Source organism: Protopterus annectens, chromosome 8.part1 (assembly GCF_019279795.1).
Source record: "Protopterus annectens isolate FY-2018-M chromosome 8.part1, PAN1.0, whole genome shotgun sequence".
NCBI classification, from domain to species: domain Eukaryota; kingdom Metazoa; phylum Chordata; order Ceratodontiformes; family Protopteridae; genus Protopterus; species Protopterus annectens.
Window position 1 is genome coordinate 142,387,531 of NC_056742.1, and position 26,388 is coordinate 142,413,918.

Here is a 26,388-nt window from a genome sequence, read left to right on the forward strand (position 1 = left end):
TTGGTCCATTGAACAAATGCTGTTCAACTAATCACTGTGAATCCCCAGTAATGAACTCTGAGGGATGTCACTAATCACTTTTTACCTTTCTGAAGTGGTACCTTCCATTTTAACTACACTGGTTCTTATTTGACAGCCAGGTGGCTATTCATCTTACAGTATAAGGGTCTACATTTAGCTGTCTTATGACAAGTATACAGACAACCACTACGTCAGGGCTGAACATGTACGTTTAGAACCAAATCCAATGAGAAAAGAACTAAAAAAATTCTGCCAAGGTTAACAACCACCACTGGTACCACTCCCATTCATAAATGTAATAGAAGTTTCTGCCAGGTGTCCAAAATGAGCCATGAACCACCAACAAAAATGTAGGTAACTTTATTGTTAAGTATGACCATGTAAGTTTATGAAAAGAGGATAAGTAGAAAACATTGCAAAATTAGCATTCTGAATTTTGATACCATTTGAAACCTGTTTTGCCTTGACTGGTCCAAAATGGATCTCCAAGAGCCTACTTTTCTTGGAATTAAGAACATTCTAGAGCTTGCCACCAGTTTTGATTTATTGTGCGCTCTGTGTCTGTACATAATATTTTCTACTTGTATAACATATATTCTGTACTGTATTTACTCTGTATTGCTATTCAACCTATATGGTCTGGGTCATAGCTGAAAAGTCTCCTTGGACAGTTCACTTAGCGAGTTAACAAATATTAAGTAAGGAAATAACTATTTTCTGTGGATGATACTCTCTTTGGTTCCATGCAACAATAGGTCTTGTTGTAGGTGTTGGATTAAGTATCTTTTTCCTTGGAGACCAGAGAGGCACTTGAGAACACTGGTCTTCTTAAAGTACAGTTTAAGTTGCACTTACACATAACAGTAGATGATTGAATTCCTCACAGCTGCACTTGTTTCCTAGGCAGTAAACAAAACATGCAGCCTAAGGGCTACTGCAGCAGTGGGAATGATGAACATCTGTTGTATGCGTCCCTGCCTTAACATCCAAACCACCCAACATACCTCTCAACTTCTTCGAGCAAGAAATCTGGACAAAGCCATAAATAATTGGGGGGGTGAGCAAAGGCCCCAAAATAGGGACACATTTTAATTATTGCTCTCACAGACTTAGAAAGTTGATAGAATAACACATTTTGCATTAGTATGAATTTTCTGAAGGGTATGAAGTCTGAAACTCAAATGTCTTTGTCATTATTTTCTGACTTCAGCCTTCAATGACTTGCCAATGCTTTGCCAGAAAACCACAATTTTATGAGAAACAGCTCAAAATGAGGCAAAAATCTGGACATTCTGCGAAAATCTGTACAATTGAGAGCTATGCCACCCAATTATCTTGGGTGAGTTTTTGACAATATTTTACAAAGAGGCCTAAACAACCCCTATTCTTTGTGTGGGAAGGATTTAAGAAAGAGCTGTTAGTGTGGGTGCGGTTGTAGGCTGGAGGTGGGTGAGATTTGGGGGTAGAAAAAGGTAAAAGCATGGATACAATGAAGCTATTTTCTTTCTGGTTCTTGGCCCTGACAATTCCATTTTTCAGTTTGATCTGCTGATCTTTTATGTTCCTAGAGCAGCTTTTCTCAACCATCTGCTGTTTTCTTTTGTCTCAGCTCAGGTAGAAAACCCAGCTTTCTATAATGTGCATGTTGTTGTATTTTGGTGTAGGGGAGTAAAATAATTGTTCTGTAGATTCAGCATACATCATTAAAAGTATGACAGGCACATGGGTTAAAGTCCAAGGGCCTGCCATGCAGTGAATGAACTAACACACAGAAAGCTCATGTTATAAAAGGAAATAAAAACGTTTTAAGGAAAGAAAAAATGTCATGTAAAGTAGCGACTTGCATATTTTATTTGGTGATGTGAAACATCAGCTGGTGTGTTCCAAAGCTGACAAAGGTGATGTTGTTTAGGATGAGTCATCAGCCTATGAATAGAGCCTTTATATAAGAGATTCTAAGCTACAAGTTTTTCATCGGTTTAAATGACCTCTAAGTTCTGTTATGACATTATGTTAGATTAACGTTTCTCTCATCTGTTGCAAAATTCAGCCTTGTTTAAACCAGAACCTTAGTTTTTCATAAATATTTATACTGCCATTGTTTTCATTTTCATCTGACTACCTCAAACAGAAGCTATCATAAATTAGGTTATTATTTCCAAAAGAAATGCTGATGGTGATCATTTCTCTAACACAATCTGACTTCTGCAGTAAGGTAGCCTTTGAATATGTATGCGTGCATGTGTGTATGTATACATATGTACACATACAAACTTATGAGCACGGCACTAGCATTTAGAATTGCATTTAGCAAAATAATGTGCAAATGTTTTGTCTACTCCACATTGTACATTAAATGCCTAGCTAAATGACTGTTTAATATAATGCAAAGAAATTAAAAGGAAAAAACATTCATATTACAAGAATGGCATTCTTAACAAATCAACAGCCTTCTCTGAGAACAAGAAAAGTGTGAAATTTAGAAAATTTCACTCCATGAACATGTTACAGAGTTGCACATAAGCAACAGACAGCTGGGGTAAATATCATCTAATATATGCAGAGAACTTAAGGAGAGTTTAGTTTTGCAAAAATAAAGGCATGTGTCAAACTGACCAAATCATCAGACTTGAAACAATTTACTAAGTTCTTTGCAAACAGTTGTCACAAGGTATTTCATAATAACCGTACTGTGTATTATTACTCTTAAATTCTTTATTCAATCCATACCTGTTTAACATTTTTGTAAATCATTCTCGTTTCAATTTCCCTTTACCTATTTACTTGTTTGTTTCCATCACTACTGTCTGCCGTCAACTATATTTCTGTGTCTCATACACCAGGGAAAACTGTGTCTTTTGATCAATCCATACCTGTTTAACATTTTTGTAAATCATTCTTGTTTCAATTTCCCTTTACCTATTTACTTGTTTGTTTCCATCACTACTGTCTGCCGTCAACTATATTTCTGTGTCTCATACACCAGGGAAAACTGTGTCTTTTGATGCTGGGTGTGTAAGTTTAATGCAACAATGCTAGGTTAGCATAAAGAAAAATAACAACAAAGAGTACAAAATAAATGTTGTTCACTCATCCATACTAACATTATATATTCCAAAATGCGTAAGCTGCATGTCATGTGCACATCTAATAACAAAGCAATGTAAATACTCACAGACTCCTTCTATCTTGTCAGCTGTCTTGCTCCAAGCCACCTGTCGGGTTTCCATGATGACCTGAATCGTTCGCCTCTCTACCTGCGACTTCTTCAGACTGTACACCGACATAACCATCCCAAGCTCCAGCATTCGCTTGCTCTTACTCTTTTCATGTTCAGCCATGGTTAAGAAATCCATATTTATTTGTGCCATTGTTGACTTCAGTTAAAGGTACTCAGCAATACACACTGAAAACATAAATAGAAAGTCAGTGAAATACAAATTTGAGCTGAACACTGTTATTAAACTGCTTTAATGACATGCATTTCTGAATTCCTTAATGATATTTGCCAGGTTTTCTTTATTTTGTTGCTGTTTTCCCCGACTTTGAGCAACTGGCCTAACACAAGCCCATACAGAGATACATTTAGTGATTTATCAGTCATCTGCCTAAGGGAACTGAACCAACCAGAATTAAAAACAGAAGACAAGTACTAGTTTTCATAACCCACAGCAGCATGCATCGGAAGAAAGAAACTTCATCAATGAATAACCCAAATTAAAGCACTTTATAGTCTCCACTGTATAACTTCCATTTACTCCAGTCAGATAAGATATATGAGATTTGTTTTACATGAAATAATTCAGGGTTATCCAGATTACTTAAACAATGAAGGCATGTTTATTTATATAGAGCATTTAAAACAGACAGAATACCACCCACCCTACCCCTATATACATTTGTTTTGTTTGTACTTTTTCCTTTTCTCTGGGTGTGTGTAAACCTTAGACGTAGTGCATTTATAGATCACATGCATTAATGCAAAGCTCCCACACAGGAAAGTGCAGCCAAGGGCCTCGTAAAAATGATAACAATATAATGCATTATGATGCTTTGTTTCGCCCGTATAGTTAGAAGGTGTTTTAGTTATATTTTACATTCTGAGAATGTGAAACTCGCTTTAATATCAGCTTTTGCATTTAGTTTTGTATACCAGCACTAACTTCGAATTCTTTTTCCCACTTATCTTATTTGAATTTTTATTATCTGTAAGATTTTTTTTATTTGAATTTTAAAATTTCTGTGCTAGGAAAGAAACAAATGCCTAGAGTAAGGTTAACTGCTTTGCAAACTGTGGGTATAAATGGACAACTAACTCTTGATGGTAAATTACCAAAGTTCATCAGCTCAAGGTTTTTAACATATACCTGTTAGTAAACTGCTAATTGATTGAATCAGATTTTTGCTTTCGGTTTTTATCCTTGCATTATTTTTTCCTTATCTTCGCCTCTGATTTTATTTTAGTGTTATTTAATTTAATACATTTCTTAGGGTTTTAAAAGTGAAGTAAAGAAGTACTGTGTTTCTTTTTGTGTGGCTTAGGGTAGGTTATTTATACTGTGAATTTTCAGAAGAACAGGCCAATTAACTGTAACTAAACTTCCAAAGTATACTAGTTCAACATTTTCTTTGGACAACTCTCCTATGAGTAACCATTGGCCTGATCAAACTCGCACTTGCTTGTTGGTCATCTCACTGTAACTGCAGGATAACTGTGAGTCAGACCGCTTGTACACCATATTGGAGCAAGTCTAATCTCTGAACTGTTGTGCAGCTATACACTTGACACATATAAGTAAGAGTAAGTGAGGCTGTAGTGGAATTTGTTCTCATCCTGCAAAAAAAAACCAAACTTTTCAACAAGTGTTCATGCTGTCATGTCCATGATCAGCTGTGATGAGAGAATGGCTTACTGCATCTCATTTATTCAGGAGAGAAACTCGTATAATACTGTATCAGACAATTTGATTTTTTTTTTCTGGTTTGTATACTACGTTAATTTTCTTATTGTACTTTGCTTGTTTTGTTGTAGTGTTATTTTATTAAAATATTTTCTTCTTAGTTACAATAGTTCTAGTTTAAGGCAGAAGGCAAAACTTAACTTTCATTTATGTGACCTAAGGTAGTTTATTGGATTTGTGAATTAATGGGCCAAGCCAGACAACTGAATTTTGTAGTTAAATTACAAAAGGGCACCAGTTCAAGGTTTCTTCAGACAACTGCTAGAAGAGACTATTGTGTGAGTGATTCTGATTTTTTGTGTTTTCAGTTTCAAAGCTAACATACTTTTTCTTCTATTTATCTTATTTTATTGCAATGCTATTTGTTTATAGATTCTTTTTAATAGTTTTAAAAATACTGACTTAAGACAGGAAGGAAACCTTGTGTTTCTTTTTTGTGAGTTATATAGTAGATTTATACATTAGAGCAGTGGTCTCCAACCTTTTTTGCACCAAGGACTGGTTTCACGTTAGACAGTTTTCTATAGCCATTGCATGCACATAAAAATAAAACATAATAAAGTGCATAACAAATACAACTCACCATAATGCAGAATCAGTGGGACCCCTTACCATGTTTCCCTACCACGAGACAGTCCCATCTAGGAGTGATGGGAGACAATACCACCCAAAGTGTGTGCCTTATCTCCAGTCTACTCCGTTATTTCATTTTGGTTGCTGTCACTATAGAAAACTCCGCTTCACAAAGATAGGATATTGGAAATGGAAGCAGGGTTTTCAGTGCTTATTCTAGCAACTTTCTACATTTATAAAAGCAATACTTAAATCTGTCCCTATTATTTCTGGCTCTGTCAAGATTTATTGTGCGAGAGGTTGAGAGGTATGGTTGAGAGGTATGCAAAGCTAATGGAAACCTTTTTCTGAATATAGCAACTTTCTAAGTTTTTAAGGGCAATACTTAAAATCTGTCCCTGTTACTTGCGGCTCTGTCCACATTTATTGTGAGAGAGGTTGAGAGGTATGGTCGAGAGGTACAAAAATCTAATGGAAACCTTATTCTGAATCTAGCAACTTTCTAAGTTTATAAAGGAAATATTTAAAATCTATCTGTATTATACTTTGCTCTGATCATACCTTTCAACTGTCCAGATTTTTGCCTCATATTTTTTGTCTGTTCCTCATAAATTCTGTGGTTTTCTGGATTTTTGTGGTGATTAAGTGGGGAATGAAGTCATTATATAATGACAAGCATTTGAGTTTCAGACTTCATATCCTTCAGAAAATGCATGGTAACACAAGACCTTGCATTCTATCAAATTTCTAAGTTTATAAGAGCAACATTTAAAATTTGTTACTATTTTTGCAACTTTGTCCCCCTATTATGTTTGGCTTTGTCCAGTTTTTTTGTGCTCAGAAGTTGAGAGCACTCTGTCCACAGATACTGTGTGAGAGGCTGAGAGGTATGGTCAAAGGTATGCAAACCTCTTAATTGATGCTGCTGCTGTTGCCAGGGATCACACTCAACTCTTCACTGTCCCTCTCTCTCTCATGCATGCACACACACACACACACACACACACACACACACACACACACACACACACACACACACACACACACACACACACACACAGTCTGTTCTGCTTTCATGCAGGCATTCATTCACACACACAGAAATATACACACATGCACTTTTCCATTTCATTTATTTGTATTTTACACTCGCTAAACAGCAAAAGCACTCCTTAGCAAGGTAATGGCTCCATGGATCTCACTGTTCGCTGTCTCATACACACATACACAGTCTCTTCTGCTTTCACACACACACACACATACACATACACACACACACACACACACACACACACACACACACATACATTCTGCTTTCATGCACACATTCACTCACACAAGATTGCTTTCACTCTCGCTCAGTATTTCTCACACATACAGTCTCTTCTGCTTTCATACATGCACTCACTCACACAAGATCACTCTCACTCTCTCTCGATCTCTCACAGACACACGGACTCCTCTGATTTCATACAGTCATTCACTCATACACGCAGACAGAAACATAAACACACTCACACACATACATGCACACATTCACTTTTTTGTTTTCACTCACTGCCTGAAAGTTTCTGCGTGGCCCAGTACCAAATGATCCAAGGCCCTGTACCAGTCCGTGGCCTGGTGGTTGGGGACTGCTGCATTAGAGACTTGTGGAAGGAGCAAAACAACTGACTTTTTTAATATAATTTTTACTACAGTACATGAATAACTTTGAAAGTTGTAGAAGGAGACTGACTTTTTTAAATTTCATTTTTTTCTTCATGCCTGCTGACCATCAAGCCTCTGTCCATGGAAGCCACCATCCAGACGGGGATGAGGATGTTTTGAGCTTTTGAGAGCATCTGCAAGCTTTTTCTGTTTTTATGGTTTATAGTATACCACCCGTAGTTGTGATGTGAGCATTTACATCACTGCAAGGGCTGCTGCCCATGTCCCCTTGTCCATGCATGTAGTCTAGCCATATGTGCCAAAAGGGACTACTATCACCAGCCTATGCCACAGAAATAAGTTCCTCATTTTAATCAGACAGCTGATATTTGTGTTTGGTCTGTATACTGGTTTTTATTTATTCTTTTTCTTTCATTTTATTGCACTTCTATTTTAATTTTTTTGAGCTTCAGTAGTTGCAGACTTGGGCAGAAACACTCCTTGCATTTCTTTTTGTGACAATTAGGGTAAGCTAATTGTGTGACAAGCAGAGTATTTGCCTTTTGCAGCTAAATTATCAAAATGTCACCAGATCAATGTTTTTTTTTTTGTAGAGCTTCTAGAACAGACTGCTGTGTGGCTGAATCTGATTCTGCCAGTAATATTGCTGCTGTATTCTTAACCCCAGTGGCTGTTGAGATGCCTGCCCCTCATGATAATTTAATTTCAACAATCCTATCTTTTCTATTTCATTCACTCAGACTAGTGATTTCTGCAAGTTCATATTAAGATCTGCCCTTTAATCTAAGCAAACTTCATTTACTCCTTCATATATCTTTCTGCTCAGTAGTTGCACACTGCTGTACACACATCATTACTTTGGTTTCCAGCTTATGTTCCAAAATATCTGGTTCTTGTCAATATCTAGCTCTGAAAAGACTTAAATGGTAAAACAATGTAGCATAGAATGCTACAGCAGTGTCAGGGCCATGCAGGCAGCAAAGATAGGAGCTGCATAAAATCAAAGCTTTTCAGTGCTACCTAAAAGTACTTCTAGGCATTCATCAAAAATGCAGTACATTTTACGGGTCTAGCACATGAACCAAAAAACAATGCTTCTTCTTGTAATTTTTAATGAAACCAAAAATTGAAAACACAATGCAGGTTTAACAAACAGGGCACAAACAAGTTGTCGTTTTGTTCCTGTGGCAGACCCTTAAATCGTACTACATTTTTGGTTAACGGTGTGGTTTCTGTTGGTACAGTGCTTCTAAACACCCATGCAGAAGTAAATGGCAGTGTGTAAAGGACTTCCTACCTAAACTAATGCAGATCTTTGTAGAAAAGTGATGAAAATGAAAGACTATGTTAGGACAGAACAGGACAGTGTGGGAAGCACCTCAGAATAGAGCAGACAGATTGAGGGAGCAGGACATATACGAAAGAACCGAAGGTCATTCCAGACAAGAAAACATGGTCAAATATTTGGCAAGTGAAGGGAAAAGGTAGATAAGGGAGGCACTACCAAAAGTAATCAAGCCAAACAGAAAAAGAGTAGGCTTAGAAGGCATAAAAAAATCCTAGGAAAGTAATGAATTAAGAAACACGAGAGAGAGGGGGAGAGAGAGAGATATGTGAAATAAGCTCCAGCTAATGATATAGGTGAGATGTTCAGAAGAGGTAAATAAATTCTTGGCCATCCTGTTGAACTTTGCCCCTTACCCCTGCGGTATTGCGATCTCAGAGTTGGTATACTTAGTTAGGGAGGTGTGGGTGGGGCAAAACTCTCACCCCCACATGGGTGGTTTTGCTTTCCTTCAGTTTAATTTTTTTTCAGGATGGCCAAGTGTTTACTTACCTGGAGTGGTAAGTTGCTATTCTGGGATGTTGGCGTTCTGGTGCTGTTGGCCTTTTCATCTCAGTGATATGGATTTCAGGTAAGTGAAATTGCGGTCTACTGAGGTAGACCCTCAGAATGTTATACCAGAGTTTGGCTTGGAAAAGCTTTGAATCCATGTGGATATATGGTTCACATGAGAAAGGAGTAGCATAATTAAGGATTTGAGAGTTGGAAATTTGGATGAATGGCTAGTCAGATCACAGGTGGCACAAAGGGACTGTAGATGACAGGGCAAACTAGGGCAGCAATGAGAGCAAGACAGGAGAGCATAGGAAGATGGCAAGCAATGGATAATAAGTAGTCGGACATTGGCAGATATGCTGAAAGGAAGGGAGCAGCAAATAGAAGGAGAGCAGAAACATGTTGAGAGGGTGGGAAGGCAGAACTCAAGGAAGTAGGAGAAGGTATAATGTGGGAAAGGCAGCTAGGAAAGAAATTTTGAGCAACAGTAAGTCAAGACAGAGAAGCAAGTGCACATAGATGAGATGAAGGGCTGATGGGAGACAGAGGCAGAGATAACCATCAAGGAAGGAGCACCTGTTAGAGGGTGGAAAGAGAGAATGAGAGGGTGAGAGCAGAAAAGAAGGAGAAAGACATGGAGGGGTAAAATTTACCTACCAGAGAGAGAGAGTAGGACAAAGTAGTTTACAGAAGAAACAGAGTAGGGAATCAGGGGACATATGCATAGTCTAGAATAGGCAAAGAAGGTGCTGGTGATAGGGGAATTCAGTTGGTGTAGACATTTATCTGGGTAAGAGGCAAAGGTGAAATGCAGTGAAAGATGAGATGTCCATGGCCTAAACCATACCAGACTGGACCTAACAGTGAACATTTGGTTTACAGACTAAGAAGGAAGTCCCCTTTGGTACATTTATTAACTAATAGTCTTGTGAAAGGGGCCACTGCAAAAGCAATGCTAAAAATCAAGGAGATGGCAGCAAGCTGTAGTGGTTTGGGAAGAACATCACAGCCTTCAGAGGTGCTGCTAGAACAAACAGTCATTAAAAGGAGAAAAGAAAAGATTAAACATTTCAGCTTATGACCCAAGAGTGAGGTAAGGCATAACGAGCAGTGAAAAGTTGACGAGTGAGAAAAACAGACTTAGCAGTCGAGGAGCTGTTCATCAGGAATAAGGTTTTTGTAAATCCCACTGGAGCTGCATGAACTACCTTGTTGAAAAGGAGAGTGCCGATTAGAAGTTTCAGATTTAGTACTGTGATTTACAGAACTCCAAAAATGTAAGTGTAATTGCAAGAAGAAAACAAAGAGTGAAACTTACTGCTACACTTTAAAAGTGTTTTTACAAAGGCTAACAAGCATCTCCTTCCCCCACATATCAACCTCCTCTGATTATACATACTAACTCTAAGAGAACTGCACCTTGAAGAAATGTTGACCAAGAAGTCAGGCTTAGTTTGAAAAACATGAGTAGATTGGAAGTGTGCAGATGGAAGCAGGAAGGTGGTTGAACTGGATGCATTAACATTGGAGATTATGGCTAATCTGGCTGGGCAATGAAACATGAACCAATGACAAAAGAGGATGGGACATGGTGGTACCAAGCAGCAAAGTGTTCATGGTGACAGAGATGATTAATGATGTGGCGGTAGGTCAAATAACAAGAGCGATATGCAGAATGGAACAAATAGGTCAGAAGAATAAGGTTGAGAAGGATGTTGTTGTTCCTTCGGCTTTTCCCAGTTAGGGGTCGCCACAGCGGAACTCCAGTCCGCTAATGATTGGCAGTAGATTGTCACGGTGCCGAGGTGCCAGCTCGATGCCCAACCTTCAACGAAGGCACACCCATTCAAGCATGTCTTTCGAATGCCACTCGACCACGGGGAGGACATGCAGACTCCACACAGAAGGCGCTCAGCCGAGAATCAAATGGGAGAACCTCTTGCTGTGAGGCAACAATGCTACTGCTGCACCACTGCAGCTGTCCTAAGGTTGATAACGAACCAAAAAAAAGCAATCCTGAAATACAACTGGCTGAAGAGAAAGGGGAAAACTGGTATAACAGTAGTATCTACAGACCATCAGAAGTAAGTATGAGGTATAATGATCTAACAAAAGATAAAATAAAGAAATGAATAGGTAAGAACAGACAGTGATTCCAATGGGAGAATTCAGTTTACCACAGGCAGAAATTGAATTCTCCAGTGATACTCAGAATAGACTGACTGAGGTATTCAGTACTACATCTAGAAGGATTCAAGCAAAGTGTAATTGATGAAACCCAAAAAAGGAAGAATTCTGCATCTAGTTGTGTGTGTGTGTGTGTGTGTGTGTGTGTGTGTGTGTGTGTGTGTGTGTGTGTGTGTGTGTGTGTGTGTGTGTGTGTGTCTGTGTGTGTGCATGTGCGTGTCTGTAAATATGGGTCACATTAGCTATGGAGAAGGACCTAGAAGGGACCATAACATAACATAACCTGGGACTACAGGGGACCACGTTACAATATAACTCATGGGGGTCTGAATTGGGGACATGGGAAGGTTGCAAAACAAATGATAAGAGCAATTATGGAAAACCTTAAAGGAGGATGACAAAAGAGTTAAACATGTCTGGTTGCCAAGGTAAAACCAAAGCAATTTTTTACTAAGGAGTTGAGGACAGGTGTATGTGAAAAAAAGAAAAAAAGATACAGTCACTGGCAGAAGAGTGAGTATCACTGTGAAGGCTGGAAATGGTGCAACAGTCAGTGAGCACAGAAAAGAGGAAAAGGCACACAGGTAAGCCACCAACATTAATTCAAGAAAACAGGCTTTATTCAAATAAGTACTGGAAGGGAAGACGCCAGGTAAGGTGACTTCTGAACTACATTACGATGGGAAAACATTAGGAATTTATGAGTCAGATGAACATTTTAAGCAAATATTTTACATTAGTATTTGTCAAAGTACAAGAAGGAAGGGTAATGGCATGGGAAGAAAGACAGGTCAACGAAAGAGAAGACCTGACATATGTGGAAATAATAACGAAGATGGTAGAAAGGGCACTGAGGCATCTAAATAACAGTAAGGCTAGCTGGCCAGAAAGCATTTTTATTTTATTTTGTTTCATTTTTTAATTAAAATGGGAAGGATGGATTCAATGGACTTTTTTCAGCAATGACTTTGTTATATATAAATGCAAAACAACAAGTTGAATAAAGAAATTAAAATAATTATTTAAATTAGCATTGAGGCCAACTTGAAATTGATGGACTCTAATGAGGGACCTTAGTGGGAGGGAATTCCAGAGTTTAAGTTCACATCAGAAGAATGCTTTTGTGAATCATTCTTATAAATATGCATGGGAGAGTAGTAAAAATGGGTTTGACATTGAAGATCTTGGTCTGCTGGAGTTCTTTTATGACTCCGCCAGAGTTATTTAATAGGCCATTTAGTGCTAATGTAGTTTCAAGGACTGCAGGAAATTAGCAACAGTGCTATCTTATAATAGCAAAAGGAGTAGTAAGCTAGAAAACTACAGACCTGTAAGTCTAACTTCAGTTGTGGGCAAAACAGTTGAAGCAGTATGATGCCGATATTTAAAATATGCCTGTAGCAGACTGGGCTGCTTAGCGAATTCTAGCATGGACTTACTACCAGCAGGTCCTTACAAACTAACCTAATCCAGTTCTATGATTTGGTAACTAGGGAAGTGGACAGCGCAAGACCTCTAGATATATGTTCTGATTTAAGCTGTTGGCTCAAAGGAAGACAAATTCTGAGATATGAATATGAGAAAATTCAGTTGATTGTCTGGGATGTGAATACATAATAGGTTCATAGGTGTTTACTGGGCTAATGACCACAAGGGCCTTTTTAAGCCTAGACATGCATCTCAAATTTCTGACAAATTCTGGTAACCTGATAAGTGTAAGCAGGGTCCTGGGAGATGAACCATTTACAGGTTGTCTGTGTCCATTACAGACACAGGTGCCACAGTTCCCATCCAATTGTCCATGTTGTCATTGACTAGGGTTAGGGAGGAACTTTGCTTCATATGGATGGGGATCCTGTTTCAGAAAAGGGTTTGTCTCTGGGATGCATACCTATTCTCCAGCAGGTCTTATTTCTATCGCAGACAAGGTTTAAGTCTTTATAATGGGTAAATCCGGTGCCGTTTTTTTTTTTTGCAGATTTGCAGGAAGTTCATCAGGGTGGGGTCTGACAATGCCTTGTATGACAGGCATAGATCTCCCCTTATTAGCCTGTAGGAGACTGAAAACAGGGATAGGGCTTTGAGGTTATCTGCATAGGATATGTTACTTACAGTCCATATTCTTTTACTGAGGAACCTCTGTGGACATTCCAATTATTGGATGTTGCTGGTTAGATACATACCAAAAGGGGCACTATACTCAATGATAGGTATGATGAATGCCGAATACAGTGGAACAGTGATCTCCTTGGACCTAGATGCCATACCTTTGTTTACAAGTTGCATAACACAGAATGATTTCCTCACTACTGAAGACACATGACGGTCAAAGATTACATTATTATCTGTGTGTGTCCCCAGGTCCCTGACTACTGGGTCAACTCTTAGGGGTGTGTTGTCAATATAATAGTTACCAGGGGTGGATGACTTCCTGAAGGATACTATTATGCATTTCTTGGCATTTACTTTTATTCCATGGCTCTGACACAGGTTATTTGTTTGCTTCAGCTCTTCCTGCAGAATACTTGTGTCAGTGGGGGATTTTATGACTGTTCCTAATTTGTAAACATCTGCAAATTTAGTCAGCCAGAGGACACTGACATTGGCCTTGACTTCAGAAAAGTAAATGCCGAAAAGGAGCAGTCCCAGGACAAATTCCTGAGGGACACCACTGGTGACTGGCCTCTTTGCAGAGATGTACTCCCCAGTTCTAACTTCCTGGATCCTGTCTGTGAGCTGGCTAACCGCTGGGTGACAGAAGAGTTTATACTTAAACTCCTGAGTTTGTAAATAATGCCTGAGTAGGGTATTGTGTCGAATGTCTTGGCTTTATCCATTGCTTTGTTAACTTTTTCAAAGTCCAACTGGTTCAGTAGGCATGACCTGCCCTTTGAGACCAGATTGGGTTGTGTCCAGTGTCTGGAGGTTTCTTGTGTCATTACTGAGCATTTATTTCTATGATAAGAAATAGAATGCAATACACAGGGAGAGTCTATAAAAAGGTAATAAAGTGACCTGTGGTAGTATGCAAGGGTCAGTCACTAGTCCAGCCCTACTCAGTATGTTTAGCTTGTGCACCACATAAGGCATGGAATAATTCTCTTTACAAATGAAACACAAATAGTGGCAGACAATGGAGCCAGTATAAAAAGAAAGAGATCTAAGAAGGCTACTAGAATCGTGGGAGTTAACTGGAACCAGGTTGTCAGGGGTAACAGAGCATAGTCCAAAAATGCTGTCCATAAAGGTTTTTTCCTGCAGAAAAACAATAAAAAAATGCCATACAAATACAGAAAAACAAGCACCATAGTCTAAATCATTGAAGGTTTTTAAATTTTTTTTAAACGTAAAATAAAAAGAAATGGCAATGTGTCACTTTTTTCAGAAATGTTGACCAATATTATTTAGGCTTAAACTGCGGGCAGATGACTGCTAAACAGTATAGTCTGCTCAATTAGATTTGTCTTATTTATATTACTGTGTAAAAGTAGAAACAGTCAACATTATACATTATTAGCAAACAATTTGGTGCTAAGTAGCTGGATACCAATCACGGTTTTATATCGGCTATAGTTAGAAAAGCAGGTTGCATTATTTAGACAATCGTGCATAAACTTGGGAAGGTGATGCCTTTTGGTGGTCATGCTAATTGGTTAAATTACTAAAATATGAGATTATTGGAAGAAGCATCACTGAACTGCTATCAATTTAATGGAAGTACAGATCAGACCTCTCGCCAGGAATAATAAATCCTTTGTACTAGACACCGGAGACTTCTTACAAAAACATCAGGAACATCCAAGTCAACAATGACACAGTCTTAGTAATGACTGATGTTGAAGCTCTGTACACCATACTTCACCACAATTACTGCATCACAGCAGTTACCAAATCAATCTTAGCCGATAGGACTGGCAACAACACCACCACCGAGATAATCAGAAGATTACTCAGGATCCTGCTTGAGAACAATTACTTTCAGTTCAACAATAAGTTTTATAGACAAAAAAAAGGCAGAGCTATGGAAGCGGCAATGGCTCCCAGTTTGGCAAATACCACGCCCGGTAAATAGGAGAGGGAATATGTGTATAACCACCCCTTCTTTCAACAAATGGATTGTTACTTAAGGTACATCAATGATATATTCATCATTTGGAATGGATCCAAAGATGAACTCAAAATATTCTTTAAACATATAAATGATTCAACAAACTTCTTCAGTTTCACGTACTCCTATTACAAAGAAAAAGTTGTTTTCCTCAAGCTGAACATCTCCAAACCCAAACACATGGACAGACTAAGTAACAAACTCCACAGGAAACCCACCAGAGAAAACCTCCTGCTCCACAAGCAAAGCATGCACCCTTTAACCATACAGAAAAATGTGATCAAATCCCAGGGGCTTAGAATAGTAAGGGTGTCTAAAGAGACTGAGGATTTTATAAAGAACCTCTCAGATTTAGAAAAAGATTTTATTGCCCAGGCTACAGCAAGAGATTTATTAAGAGCATCTTGGACCCAATATCTGAAAGTAAACAGGATAACCCAAACTTTCCCACTAAAAGGATGAGCAATGACAATACATGCAGGGACTTAGGCAATGCTGAAAATGACATAGTTATGACAATCACTTACTCTATCAACTGTAAGGATATCATTAACATCATGAGAAGCAACTGGATAATCCTGACCAACAACCCACCATAAGCAGAGCTATCCCAAGGAAACCTAAATTTAACAATATAAAAATAAGATCAAAGACTACATGGAAAAAACAAGAAAATTTCCTCAGGAGAACTGGAACTTGGCAAAGGTACCTACAGCTGAGGCCCCCCCCTATTCCTCATACTGAAAACTTATGAGTAATTTGACAGGGTTCCAATGCCCAAACACTAAAATATTTTATCTCAGTAATGATCACAACAACTGTATCACTGAAGGATTAGTTTACAGGGCACAATGTTATATCAGAAAACCAATTAACAAATTAAAAACTCATATTGCAAGGCACCTCATAGACATTAAACAAAGTAACCACTTAAATGCACTGGTGAAGCACCACATCATGCAGGACATAACAGTTTCAAGTTCCACGTACTAGGCAAAGTAGAAAAAGAGGAACTGCAAGGCAACTACAATGATCGCCTCAAAATGAAGAAACTTGAATGACAAATAGGACTGGATGCCAGCAAACCCCCAGGGCTCAACACTCATATCGCGATCATGAGTGCTCTTAATCTAAGGAAAGTTCACCAGCAGGTGTACTATTAGCCTCAAATCTAACCAGCAACTACATGGGAAACTGACCATCCCACGGCTGAACTGTTACATGGATTATTGGTTATTTGGTCTCATTCCCTATGAACTACCCCTATACATAGCTAAAGTAACCTAAGAAGAATTCACCACCAGGAGAACTCAGCAACTACATGGGAATCTGACCACCCCATGGCTGACCTGTTACATGGATTATTGGTTATTTGGTCTCATTCCCTATGGACTACCTTTACCCATGGCTAATTGTCGATACATAATTCACCAACACGCCTACTACAGACCTTAATTTCGACCATCAACAACTTTGGGAATGGTACCTTCCCATGTAAGACAAGTGTATGTTGACAGTATGTCTATTCTATATGATTTCTTAACTTCACTGTCTATCCTTGCATGCAAGGGAACACCTTGTACAGTTTTATTCCTGATATTTATATGGTTGCTCTATTTTTTTCTCTGCACCTGTACCTATATCCCTTCTCCAATTCACAATTTATCCTATAGTTTTTCTATTCCTGAGTATAATTGCTGACCACATCAGTTTTTTTTTCTAATGGTTATTATAACTGAATGTCTTTTAACAGCACTCTACTGAAGAATCAAATAAGAGCACAGTTTGTCAACTAGTTTAATCACAGGTTCCATGAGGCACATTTTAGCTCAATTCTACTAGTTGGTAGGACGTTACTAATCACTAGGACTCTCAATATTTATTATCCCCACGCATAATTAGCTACATTTTTCCCACATTTATTTCCTGCAATTGTGTGTTTCCCTCCCCTAACTAGCACAGTTGATGTACTAATGGCAAAAGCACCGCTGAGCTACGAGACACATTCAGACTGCAATTTTTTTCTTTCCCTCACAGGCAGATCTGAAGAAGCAACAGTGGAAGCATTGGATTAACAAACTGTTATAAAGACCTTCCCTTCTTGATGGCGACTAAGGCACAAACGATAAAGTATAACTCTAAAACAGGGACGTACACAGTTCCATGGGTTGCACATTTTTTTTAAAAGTGAACTGATAACTAGATTCTGATAATTAATTGTCTGACACATGCATGAGTGGTCTGAATTTATTTCTAACAAATTTTGTTTATAGACACTATCTTTGTTTTAAAAAAATGAAGTTCCACTGATTTTATTTTAGTACATATTTTTGTTATTAATGATATTGGAATACTATAATTAGAATGTGACACATTGGCTTATTTCTGTAATGAATAATATATGCCTGATTGATGATATCTCAAGTCTATTAGCAGTTACATGTTTTATATTATTGGATACATCTCCCAGACATAGTAAATTAAACAGAACTCCGATGTTAGCTAAATTTACTCTTTAATGGGGCCCCAGTAATGTTATTTTGTTGGTTCTTAATTTGATGACATTTGTTCCATCTAGATCCCCCACTAGCCCACACATCGGGCAGACCCCAATGAAATCATTAGCCTTACATGGCCTATCAAACATTTAGGTCCAGGCACCGCCCCCTGGCTCTCCCAATGGGTGCTCACCCAATCAGAGTCCGCCTGAATTTTCCTGCCACTAAAACCCATCCATCCACACTAGGTGTTTTTCCCGAGATGTCTTGCACCTATCAACTCTGGTTTCTGTGGCCTGCCTTTCCCAGCCTCTACAAATCCACATCAGTGAAGTCTACTCCACACCTCCTTATGGCCTGTTCCCCTAGACCAATAATGATACGAGATGTCATGAGTAAGGTGATTGACCAAGTGACATCTGAGCTAGTCCACTATCAGATTAAGGTGCAACTGCCTGCCAAAAGAACAAACACTTGACTGGCTTCTGGATCATCCAGTCTCCACCTTCTCAGATCCCTTTCATAGTCTGATTCCATTGCCCATCAAAAATCATGGTCTTTTGATTGGTTTTGGTTCCCTGAATTTCCAACCCCCCATTAGACAATGGCGGGTTTCTTGCCGTTCCCCCATTAGCTAGGCCTCTGTCACCTCAGCACCATTCATTCGCAATCCCCTGTACATCACAGCCAATATTCTCATTTAGCAATTTAATCAATTAGCATGACCACCAAAAGACATTGCCCTCCCAAGTCTATGCATGATTGGCTAATTTATGCAACCTGCTTTTCTAACTATAACTTATGAAAACTGCAATTGGTATCCAGCTACTTAGCATAAAAGTATTTGTTAATAGTGTATAATGTCGACATTTCTACTTTTACACAGTAATATAAATAAGACAAATTTAACTGAGCAGGACTATACTGTTCGGTGCTCATCTACCCGCAGCTTCAGCCTAAACAAAATTGGTCCACAGTTCTGACAAAAATGATACATCATCATTTTTTTTTTATTTTACTTTTTTAAAAAAATGTAAAACTCTTCAATGATTTAGACTAATGTGCTTGTTTTTCTGTCTTTGTATGGCATTTTTTTATTGTTTTTCTACAGGAAGAAACTTTTATGGGCAGCATTTTTGGACTATGCTCTGTTACCTTCGACAATCTGGTTCCAGCTAAGCTCCTACCATTCTAGTGGCATTGTTTGTGAGGTGCCAGTGAGAAAGCTACTAAGGCCTTGACTGTGGAACTTTAACTGGATGAAAGGAGTGCCTGAAGTGTATAGTGATCTTGTTTTGAGATCTAAGAGGGCTGGAAACATGGTCTAAATGGTGACATTTTCACTTTAGCCTTTTCAAAAGAGTGGTACCCTGTTTATATAATGAACCATAACAACTATATCTGACACTGGAGAAGTGAAGCTAAGAAAAAAATCCAGACCTGCAAAACGATATATGCAATCATTTTGGAAAGCTTAAACGATTAGGTAAAAAGTGAATGGGGTAGAGGCAAAACAAGTCAGCTCCTGAGATATGAGCTGGAATCCAGAGGTAGGATCTCAGGCTGACACACTGTGTGTGGTTCTGGAGGCCTTACAGGGAAAGAGAAGACATAGTGCATGATAAACTAGAGGGGAGAGTGACAAAGATGGTGCAGAAAGTACAGTGCATGATATATACAAAGCAGCAACACAAGTCCATAAAAAGCAGTTGCCACCAGTATGAGGAAGTATTTATTCGTCACTGATACAAAACAGCAAGTACAAAAATAAAAGCAGTAAATAAAATCCAAGAACAGTAAGTACTTTCGGGTTGTTACCCTTCTTCAGACAATACATTACAGATACAGGAAATCATTTAAAACCCTTCACAGCCAATCGATGTTCAATATGTCCACCTTTTTTCAGGGCAGGCTTGATGGGAATTACCTCATTGAGGCCAGGAAATCTGTGTGCTGTTAATTCTATAATCCACTTAGTTTCTTCACACTCAGTCCTGTTCACAATATCGCCCCCTCTGTTCCCTTTGGATATCAGCCTGATAAATATAAATTTAAAACTGTGACCTGCAAATGCTGATGCATGCCTAAAAAGAGCATGCATCCCCAGTATACCTTCAACAACTTAGTCAAAGAGCAGGTGGGTAGGGTTTCTAGACTATGTACTGAGGGGGATGATTTTGAAATAAAAATGGAACAACTAAAGTATAACTTCATAGAAAGGGGCTATGGAGAGGAGAAGGTGAGTCAGACTTTTGCTAGGCAGAAGAAATTCAGACAGGGTAGATTGAACCCATGGTTTAAATCATGGGAACCAGATGAACTCACAAATCTAAATAGGAAGTCACAGAACATAGGTCCAAGGCTTATGTTGACTTATAGTAACAATGTACATGGGGTTTGTGATATAATCAGAAATAACTGGAAGATACTAGCCTCTGATGAGAAAATGAGTGTAATTGCTGGTATTGCTGGTACCATGCCATCTTTTGGCTTTAGGAGAAACAAAAATCTAAAAGATTTGTTAAGCAATGAAGGTAGAGATGTCCATAGACATATAGTGACAAGGAAGGGGACCAGACCCAGCACTGGAAAAAAACTATCATTTTGCTGTGAGTGCCACCTGTAGATCTATGAATGTCATATATTTAGCCACGTGTCAATCCTGCAACTGTTATTACATAGGAAAGACCAATTGCATGTTAAAAACTAGAATCTTGAATCACCTATCAGCCATTAGGCTGAAAAATGAGCATAATGCTCTTTTTAGGCATGCATCAGCATTTGCAGGTCACAGTTTTAAATTTATGGCTATCAGGCTGATATCCAAAGGGAACAGAGGGGGCGATATTGTGAACAGGACAGAGTGTGAAGAAACTAAGTGGATTACAGACAGCATACAGATTTCCTGGCCTCAATGAGGTCATTCCCATCAAACCCGCCCTGAAAAAAAGGCGGACTCAATATGGAACACTGATTGGCTGTGAAGGGTTTTAAATGATTTCCTGTATCTGTAATGTATTTATTTATTATTTATTTATATTTGTTGACCGGGAGTGTCCGACTGGATGTAGGTCCATTTTCAGCGGAGGCCCAGGGAGAAAAGCCCCACAGTTAAAATAAACAGACAGTAGTTACATGGGATTACATAGCAATTAACAATTTACATAGCAATTACTTACAACATATTTACAGATGAAGAACAAAGTACATCAGTAGACAACTAGAATCTTTATCTGTGAAGTACAAAACAGACATTAACAAATGTTACAATAAGAAGTTCCTGCTGTATAATAAGTACTAGGCTTATGAGCATCTGAGCTTGCTATAATCAAGGTAGTTAGTGGAGTGGAAAGAAAGGTAGTGGTTGGATCGGGAGGGTGATATTAGAGTGGGAGTTGCAAGGGCATAGCCAGCATGTTTTTAGGTGCACTTTTAGTAAAGTTTTGAAGTGGGTGAATGATGGTACGGAGGTAATTGTGGGTGGGAGGGAGTTCCATAATTTGGCTATGGTACAAGAGAATAGTGCTTCACCAGCAGAGTTATTGGCTTTAGTGATCTGCAAGTGATTTTTGTTGCTGGATCTTAGTGGTCTGGTGGTGCAATAGGGTTGGAGTAGATTCTGGAGGGATGGGACATATAGTGGATGGTTTACTAGTTTGTGGGTGAGTGAGAGTTGATACCATTAAAGGAGGTGAGGGAGTTCAAGCCAGCCCAGTTCAGCAAGTGAGAGACAGTGGTGACTACGGTAGGATGCCCCTGTGGCGAATTTGGCAATTTTGTTGTAGCAGGTCTCTAGCTTGTTTAGATCACATTGCCTTAGGTTAAAGTAGGGTGGAGATAAGGTGGGAATTTGCTTTTGAAATCTTTACTGCTTTGGTGAGAAGTTTCTTATTTCTGTATAACGCTCCTATATTTTTGTGGACTTTTTGATGGTCATGGATATGTGAATGTCAAATTTTAGTTTATTGTCTATTTCCACTCCTAGCAATTTGGTGTGTTCAGTTGGGTATATAGTGGTGGTGTCTTTTGCTGTGATGTTAAATTGAGAGTTGTTTTGAGTATGTTTGGTGGGTTGGAAGAGGAGTAGTTTAGTTTTGTTTGGGTTGAGTATTAATTGGGCATCGGATAACCAAGTTTCAACAGAGGAAAAGGCTTCCTGTGTGACTTTTTACAGTTTGGGTAGGGACTGGGCTGAGCAGATGATGGTTGAGTCATCTGCGTATTGTATAAGTGTGCCATGTTTGGTGGCAGAGGCTAGATTATTGGTGAAAACAGAGAAGAGTAGGGGTCCAAGGATGGATCCTTGGGGAACCCCTATGGAGACAGGTAGTTGGGGAGATATGTCATTCTGCCATACAACAGACTGTTGACGGTCAGACAGGTAACTCTGAAACCAGTTGGTGACTGATTGTGAGAAGGATAGGTTATTGAGGACAGAGATAAGTTGTTTGTGTGGGACCATGTCAAATGCTTTAGATAGGTCTAGGAAAGTAGCAGAGGAGAGATAGCAGAGGAGAGATAGCCATTGTTTTTATGCTGAAGGATAGTGTTAGTAAAGGAGAGTAAGGCAGTGGTGGTGCTATGGTTTGGTCAGAAACCATGCTGAGTATTGGAAAGGAGGTTGTTAGTAAGGAGGTAGTCTGAGAGTGTATGCATCTCTCTAGTATTTTGGAGAGTGGAGAGAGAATAGCTTTGGGGCGGTAATTGGTTAGTTCTGTGGAGGGTCCGCCTTTGTGGAGGAGAATTATATGTGATACTTTCCACAGTGTGGGAACGTAACTTTCTGACAGAGATCGGTTAATCAAGATGGATACTGGGTAGGCCATGTATTATCTGAAGAAGGGTAACAACCCGAAAGAGCTTACTGTTCTTGGATTTTATTTACTGCTTTTATTTTTGTACTTGCTGTTTTGTATCAGTGACGAATAAATACTTACTCATACTGGCGGCAACTGCTTTTTATGGACTTATGTTGCTATTTGCTGTGTGCGGTTTTGGTGAGGTTTTCCTGTTTGGACTTTATCTTACATGTATAAAGAAGTAGAGACATTTCAACCTATTTCCACTTTAAAGGAAGAGAAAGAAGGCTAGGATATGTGTAGATGAGGTACTGAAGGGGAAATATGACAGGACGGTACCAGAAGAGAAGAATAGGGCTCACAGGAAGGGCATGATGAGCAGATTAATGGAATAAAATTAAACTTGATATTAAAAAGTATTTCCACATAGGAGGTGGTTACTACATGGAATCAGTTAACTGAATTGGTGTTAGGGGCTGAGACATCTAAAACATTTACAGACATAAGATGAAGGGTTAGATGTGTTAGGCTATTGTCAATAATCAGGCATGCAAGACAAACTCACAGACTCTTTCTGTTGTTAATTTATTTGATGTTACATTATGTTGTGTTATTTTATGTTATGTTAGATAATCAGTCTAATTAAAAATATGGCAAACATCACTGCTGTCAGAAATATAGCAAGACTGTCATCCTGAGATAAAGAAACATTATATAACAATTTCATGATGAAAAACAGGCAGATGAACTACAAAATATTATAATATAAGATTGCAAGATAAGTACAAAGAGCACATCTATTTATTTTTGATGTGTGGTGCATTCTCACTCAATGGTCACATTCAGTTTGAAACATAGGTAGAAAATATATTATTATTATTATTATTATTATTATTATTATTATTATTATTATTATAAAAAGTACATTTGTGCATTTATTGTTTGTCTCTGTCTTTTATATTCTGATTTGTGTAATTTTGTGTTTTATGTGTCTAATTTTGCTGTAGGTCCTCTGCATGAGTGCTACTGAAATTACACTAGTTAGCCAAAAACAAGACAGCTGATTTAAAAAAAAATACTTCCCCAAAACCACAGGGATGATTAAGGTCTGGCATTTGGTGCAGAAGTTTAATGTTCTGAGCTATAGTTCCTATACAGGGTTTGATTCTCTCGGCCCTCATTTGTCTATTATGTGATCTTGATCAAGTCACTTAACCCAACACTGCTCCCGAGTTGCACCTCAAAAAAGACTGTGTCCAGTGGGTCTACCTGGTTAACAAATGGGTATTATTAATACTATATTAAGTAGGTGGGTGCAAAGAATGCAGCCTCTTTCCATTGCATATCATGGCAAACTGAACTTGGATTTCACAGCCTGGCTTTCTTGTTTAATATGAAAATGCTTATTAACCAGTTTGCCCTTTGCTGGTTAGCTAAGACCTTTGTGCTTCACAGAACAATTCTCCTTGTATATCACTTACTTAACAGAAGCGTTATCAAGCAAAAGACTTCTAGTAAAGCTGTAACAAGGTCACTTATTCATCTCACAATAAGAACAAGGGAAAAAATAAACAGTGTGCAATATCATTAGTGTGTATGTTTTTAAAAAATGAAAGAGTGAAAGCATTTAAGTACCAAAAAAAGGTCTTCAATGTCTTTGCCATATCAAACAAGCCCTTTGCTTTGAAACATTAAAATTGTCAAGCTAAGCAAAGTACCCCTTTGCTAAAAGTATATCAAATACCCAGTGTAATAAAGAGCTATGTTACTTCCTTCCTCTAACACACAAACACTGACTGACTTTGACTTAAGAAGCAACAACCACAGCTGCTTAAATGATTGTTAATACTGCTTCCAGGGACCAGTCAGCACCAACTGTACAGCGCGAACTGTCCCCCAACAGCTTACTCCCAGTGCAGTTACCCTCTTTAGCCCACCCTTGCTATGGCTTTGATCTCTGTTTTATAGGAAGAATGTCATGAATAAAATAACTTTCAAACAAAGCAGAATGTTTCCATTTTAGTAGTTTAAGTAATGAGCATGTTCTACAGCTAAATGTTTGGATTGTGACTAATATTTCAAACATATTTTCTTTCATGGTACAGAAGACAGAAACTAATTTAGGACAAAGGCCTCTCAGTGATACTTGTAATCTTCTTTAGAACAGACAGTACAGAACATTTCTTTTAGTCTGAATACAGTGCATACACATAGCTGACTGTGATCATGTACTGCATCAACGACTAATATAAAAGTGTCCTTTTTGTCTGTGGTTAACAATTTATGCTGTACTTCCTCTTTGTGTCTTTTGTGTACAAGGTACACCCCAAGTCATGATGTCTGGAAGGCAAACAAATTATTGCATTCACTGTATTCAAAATGGTAGAGCAAAAGTCCCTACACTGGCAGCATTTAATACTCAGAATGAATGGGTACATGCATTGGAGTGCAATTCAGGTATGACTGGCACACAGGTAACAAAGTAGCTGGGACACGTTCCTGCAGGTAGAAGTCACTTTATTAGAACATAAACTCAAACAGAAACAACACCGCATCATCTTGAAAAGCCAGCATTAATTAACTGTGAGATACAGCATCTTTACCTTGAGAGCCACTTCAGCATTCATGAATAGAACGCAAGAGCTACTTAGAGGCTCAGTGATGAAAGCTTCATGATTCAGATTAAGCAGAATTCATTAGATGCACTTTTACTTCCTCATTCACAGCTAGTAAATGGCTAACTGGCTAGTACAGTCCTAATCAAGCTAGAGGAACTCAGTGTATTCTGTGAGGAGAATTACTCCCAGTAATACAAAAGACAGCATCCATAAAAGGATGGTTTTTGGTCAGATCTAATGCCAAAGATTTACTAGGTTCAAATTAATGCTAAGAATGTTTTAATGTGTTTATTAATTTTAAAACAATACTTTTGTGCTAGATCCTTTAAGGTAATGTCAAATGATGTACACTATTTTGGGTAGTATTTTATAATGGTATATGACCTGTTTTCCTGGTAGAGTGCATAGGTCCAAATCCCATCACATACATGTTATAAAAGTACTACTTGCATAACAAGACAAAAAAAAACCCTGTAAAGAAAGCTATGCACATATTGCAAGCAATGTTATTTGTGTGACCATCTGTATTTCATGTACAACATTTTATCTCTGGAAAAGAAGGAAAAAAATTTCAACAAAGTATTTTAGATCTCTGAAATCTTATCAAAAGGAAAGACAGTCACAATGCCTTACGCAGGCCTTCTATTCAGTGCAATCACATCTTTACTTTATCTTTTTACCCTCATGGTCTGTCATCCATCAGTCCTACCTCTGTCAGGTTTAGCTATTAGTTCTGCTGTACAAAGGAAGTACCTAGTACCACTGGCTGAGATCCACCTAAAGAAGCTATCATACAAGCTGCTGTGGTAGTTGTTTGTGCCCTCACTGTCATCCTGGCACCTACGAGTATATTGTGTATCTCCTATCCATAGTGGTGATGTGAGTAACGGCATCACCACAAGGACTGCTTGTGCCCATCAGCCTTAAACCATACATTCATACATGTATAGTAACTCTGTGGTTACACACCCACTGTGAAAACAGAAACACATGGTTAGGTGGAAATATAACTCACACAACTGTCATCTCTCAGACGAACTGCTATATGTGAAACCATTCCGGTACATGTGATTTCTGGGAGATAAAATCAAGAAGGTAGCATTCTTGGAGTT

At 38.5% G+C, this 26,388-nt stretch overlaps 1 protein-coding gene across 2 annotated transcripts in view; it reads right to left on the minus strand.

Moving 5' to 3' along the window:
* The window catches only part of PLCG2 (phospholipase C gamma 2), a 1,878,649-nt gene that overhangs the window by 1,488,673 nt on the left and 363,588 nt on the right, over positions 1 to 26,388 (minus strand). For both annotated transcript variants that reach the window (XM_044081788.1, XM_044081789.1), the window contains exon 3: positions 3,197 to 3,427. In XM_044081788.1, the coding sequence (XP_043937723.1) occupies positions 3,197 to 3,392 (196 nt within the window). In that variant the 5' untranslated portion in view covers positions 3,393 to 3,427. The remainder of the gene's footprint in view (positions 1 to 3,196; positions 3,428 to 26,388) is intronic.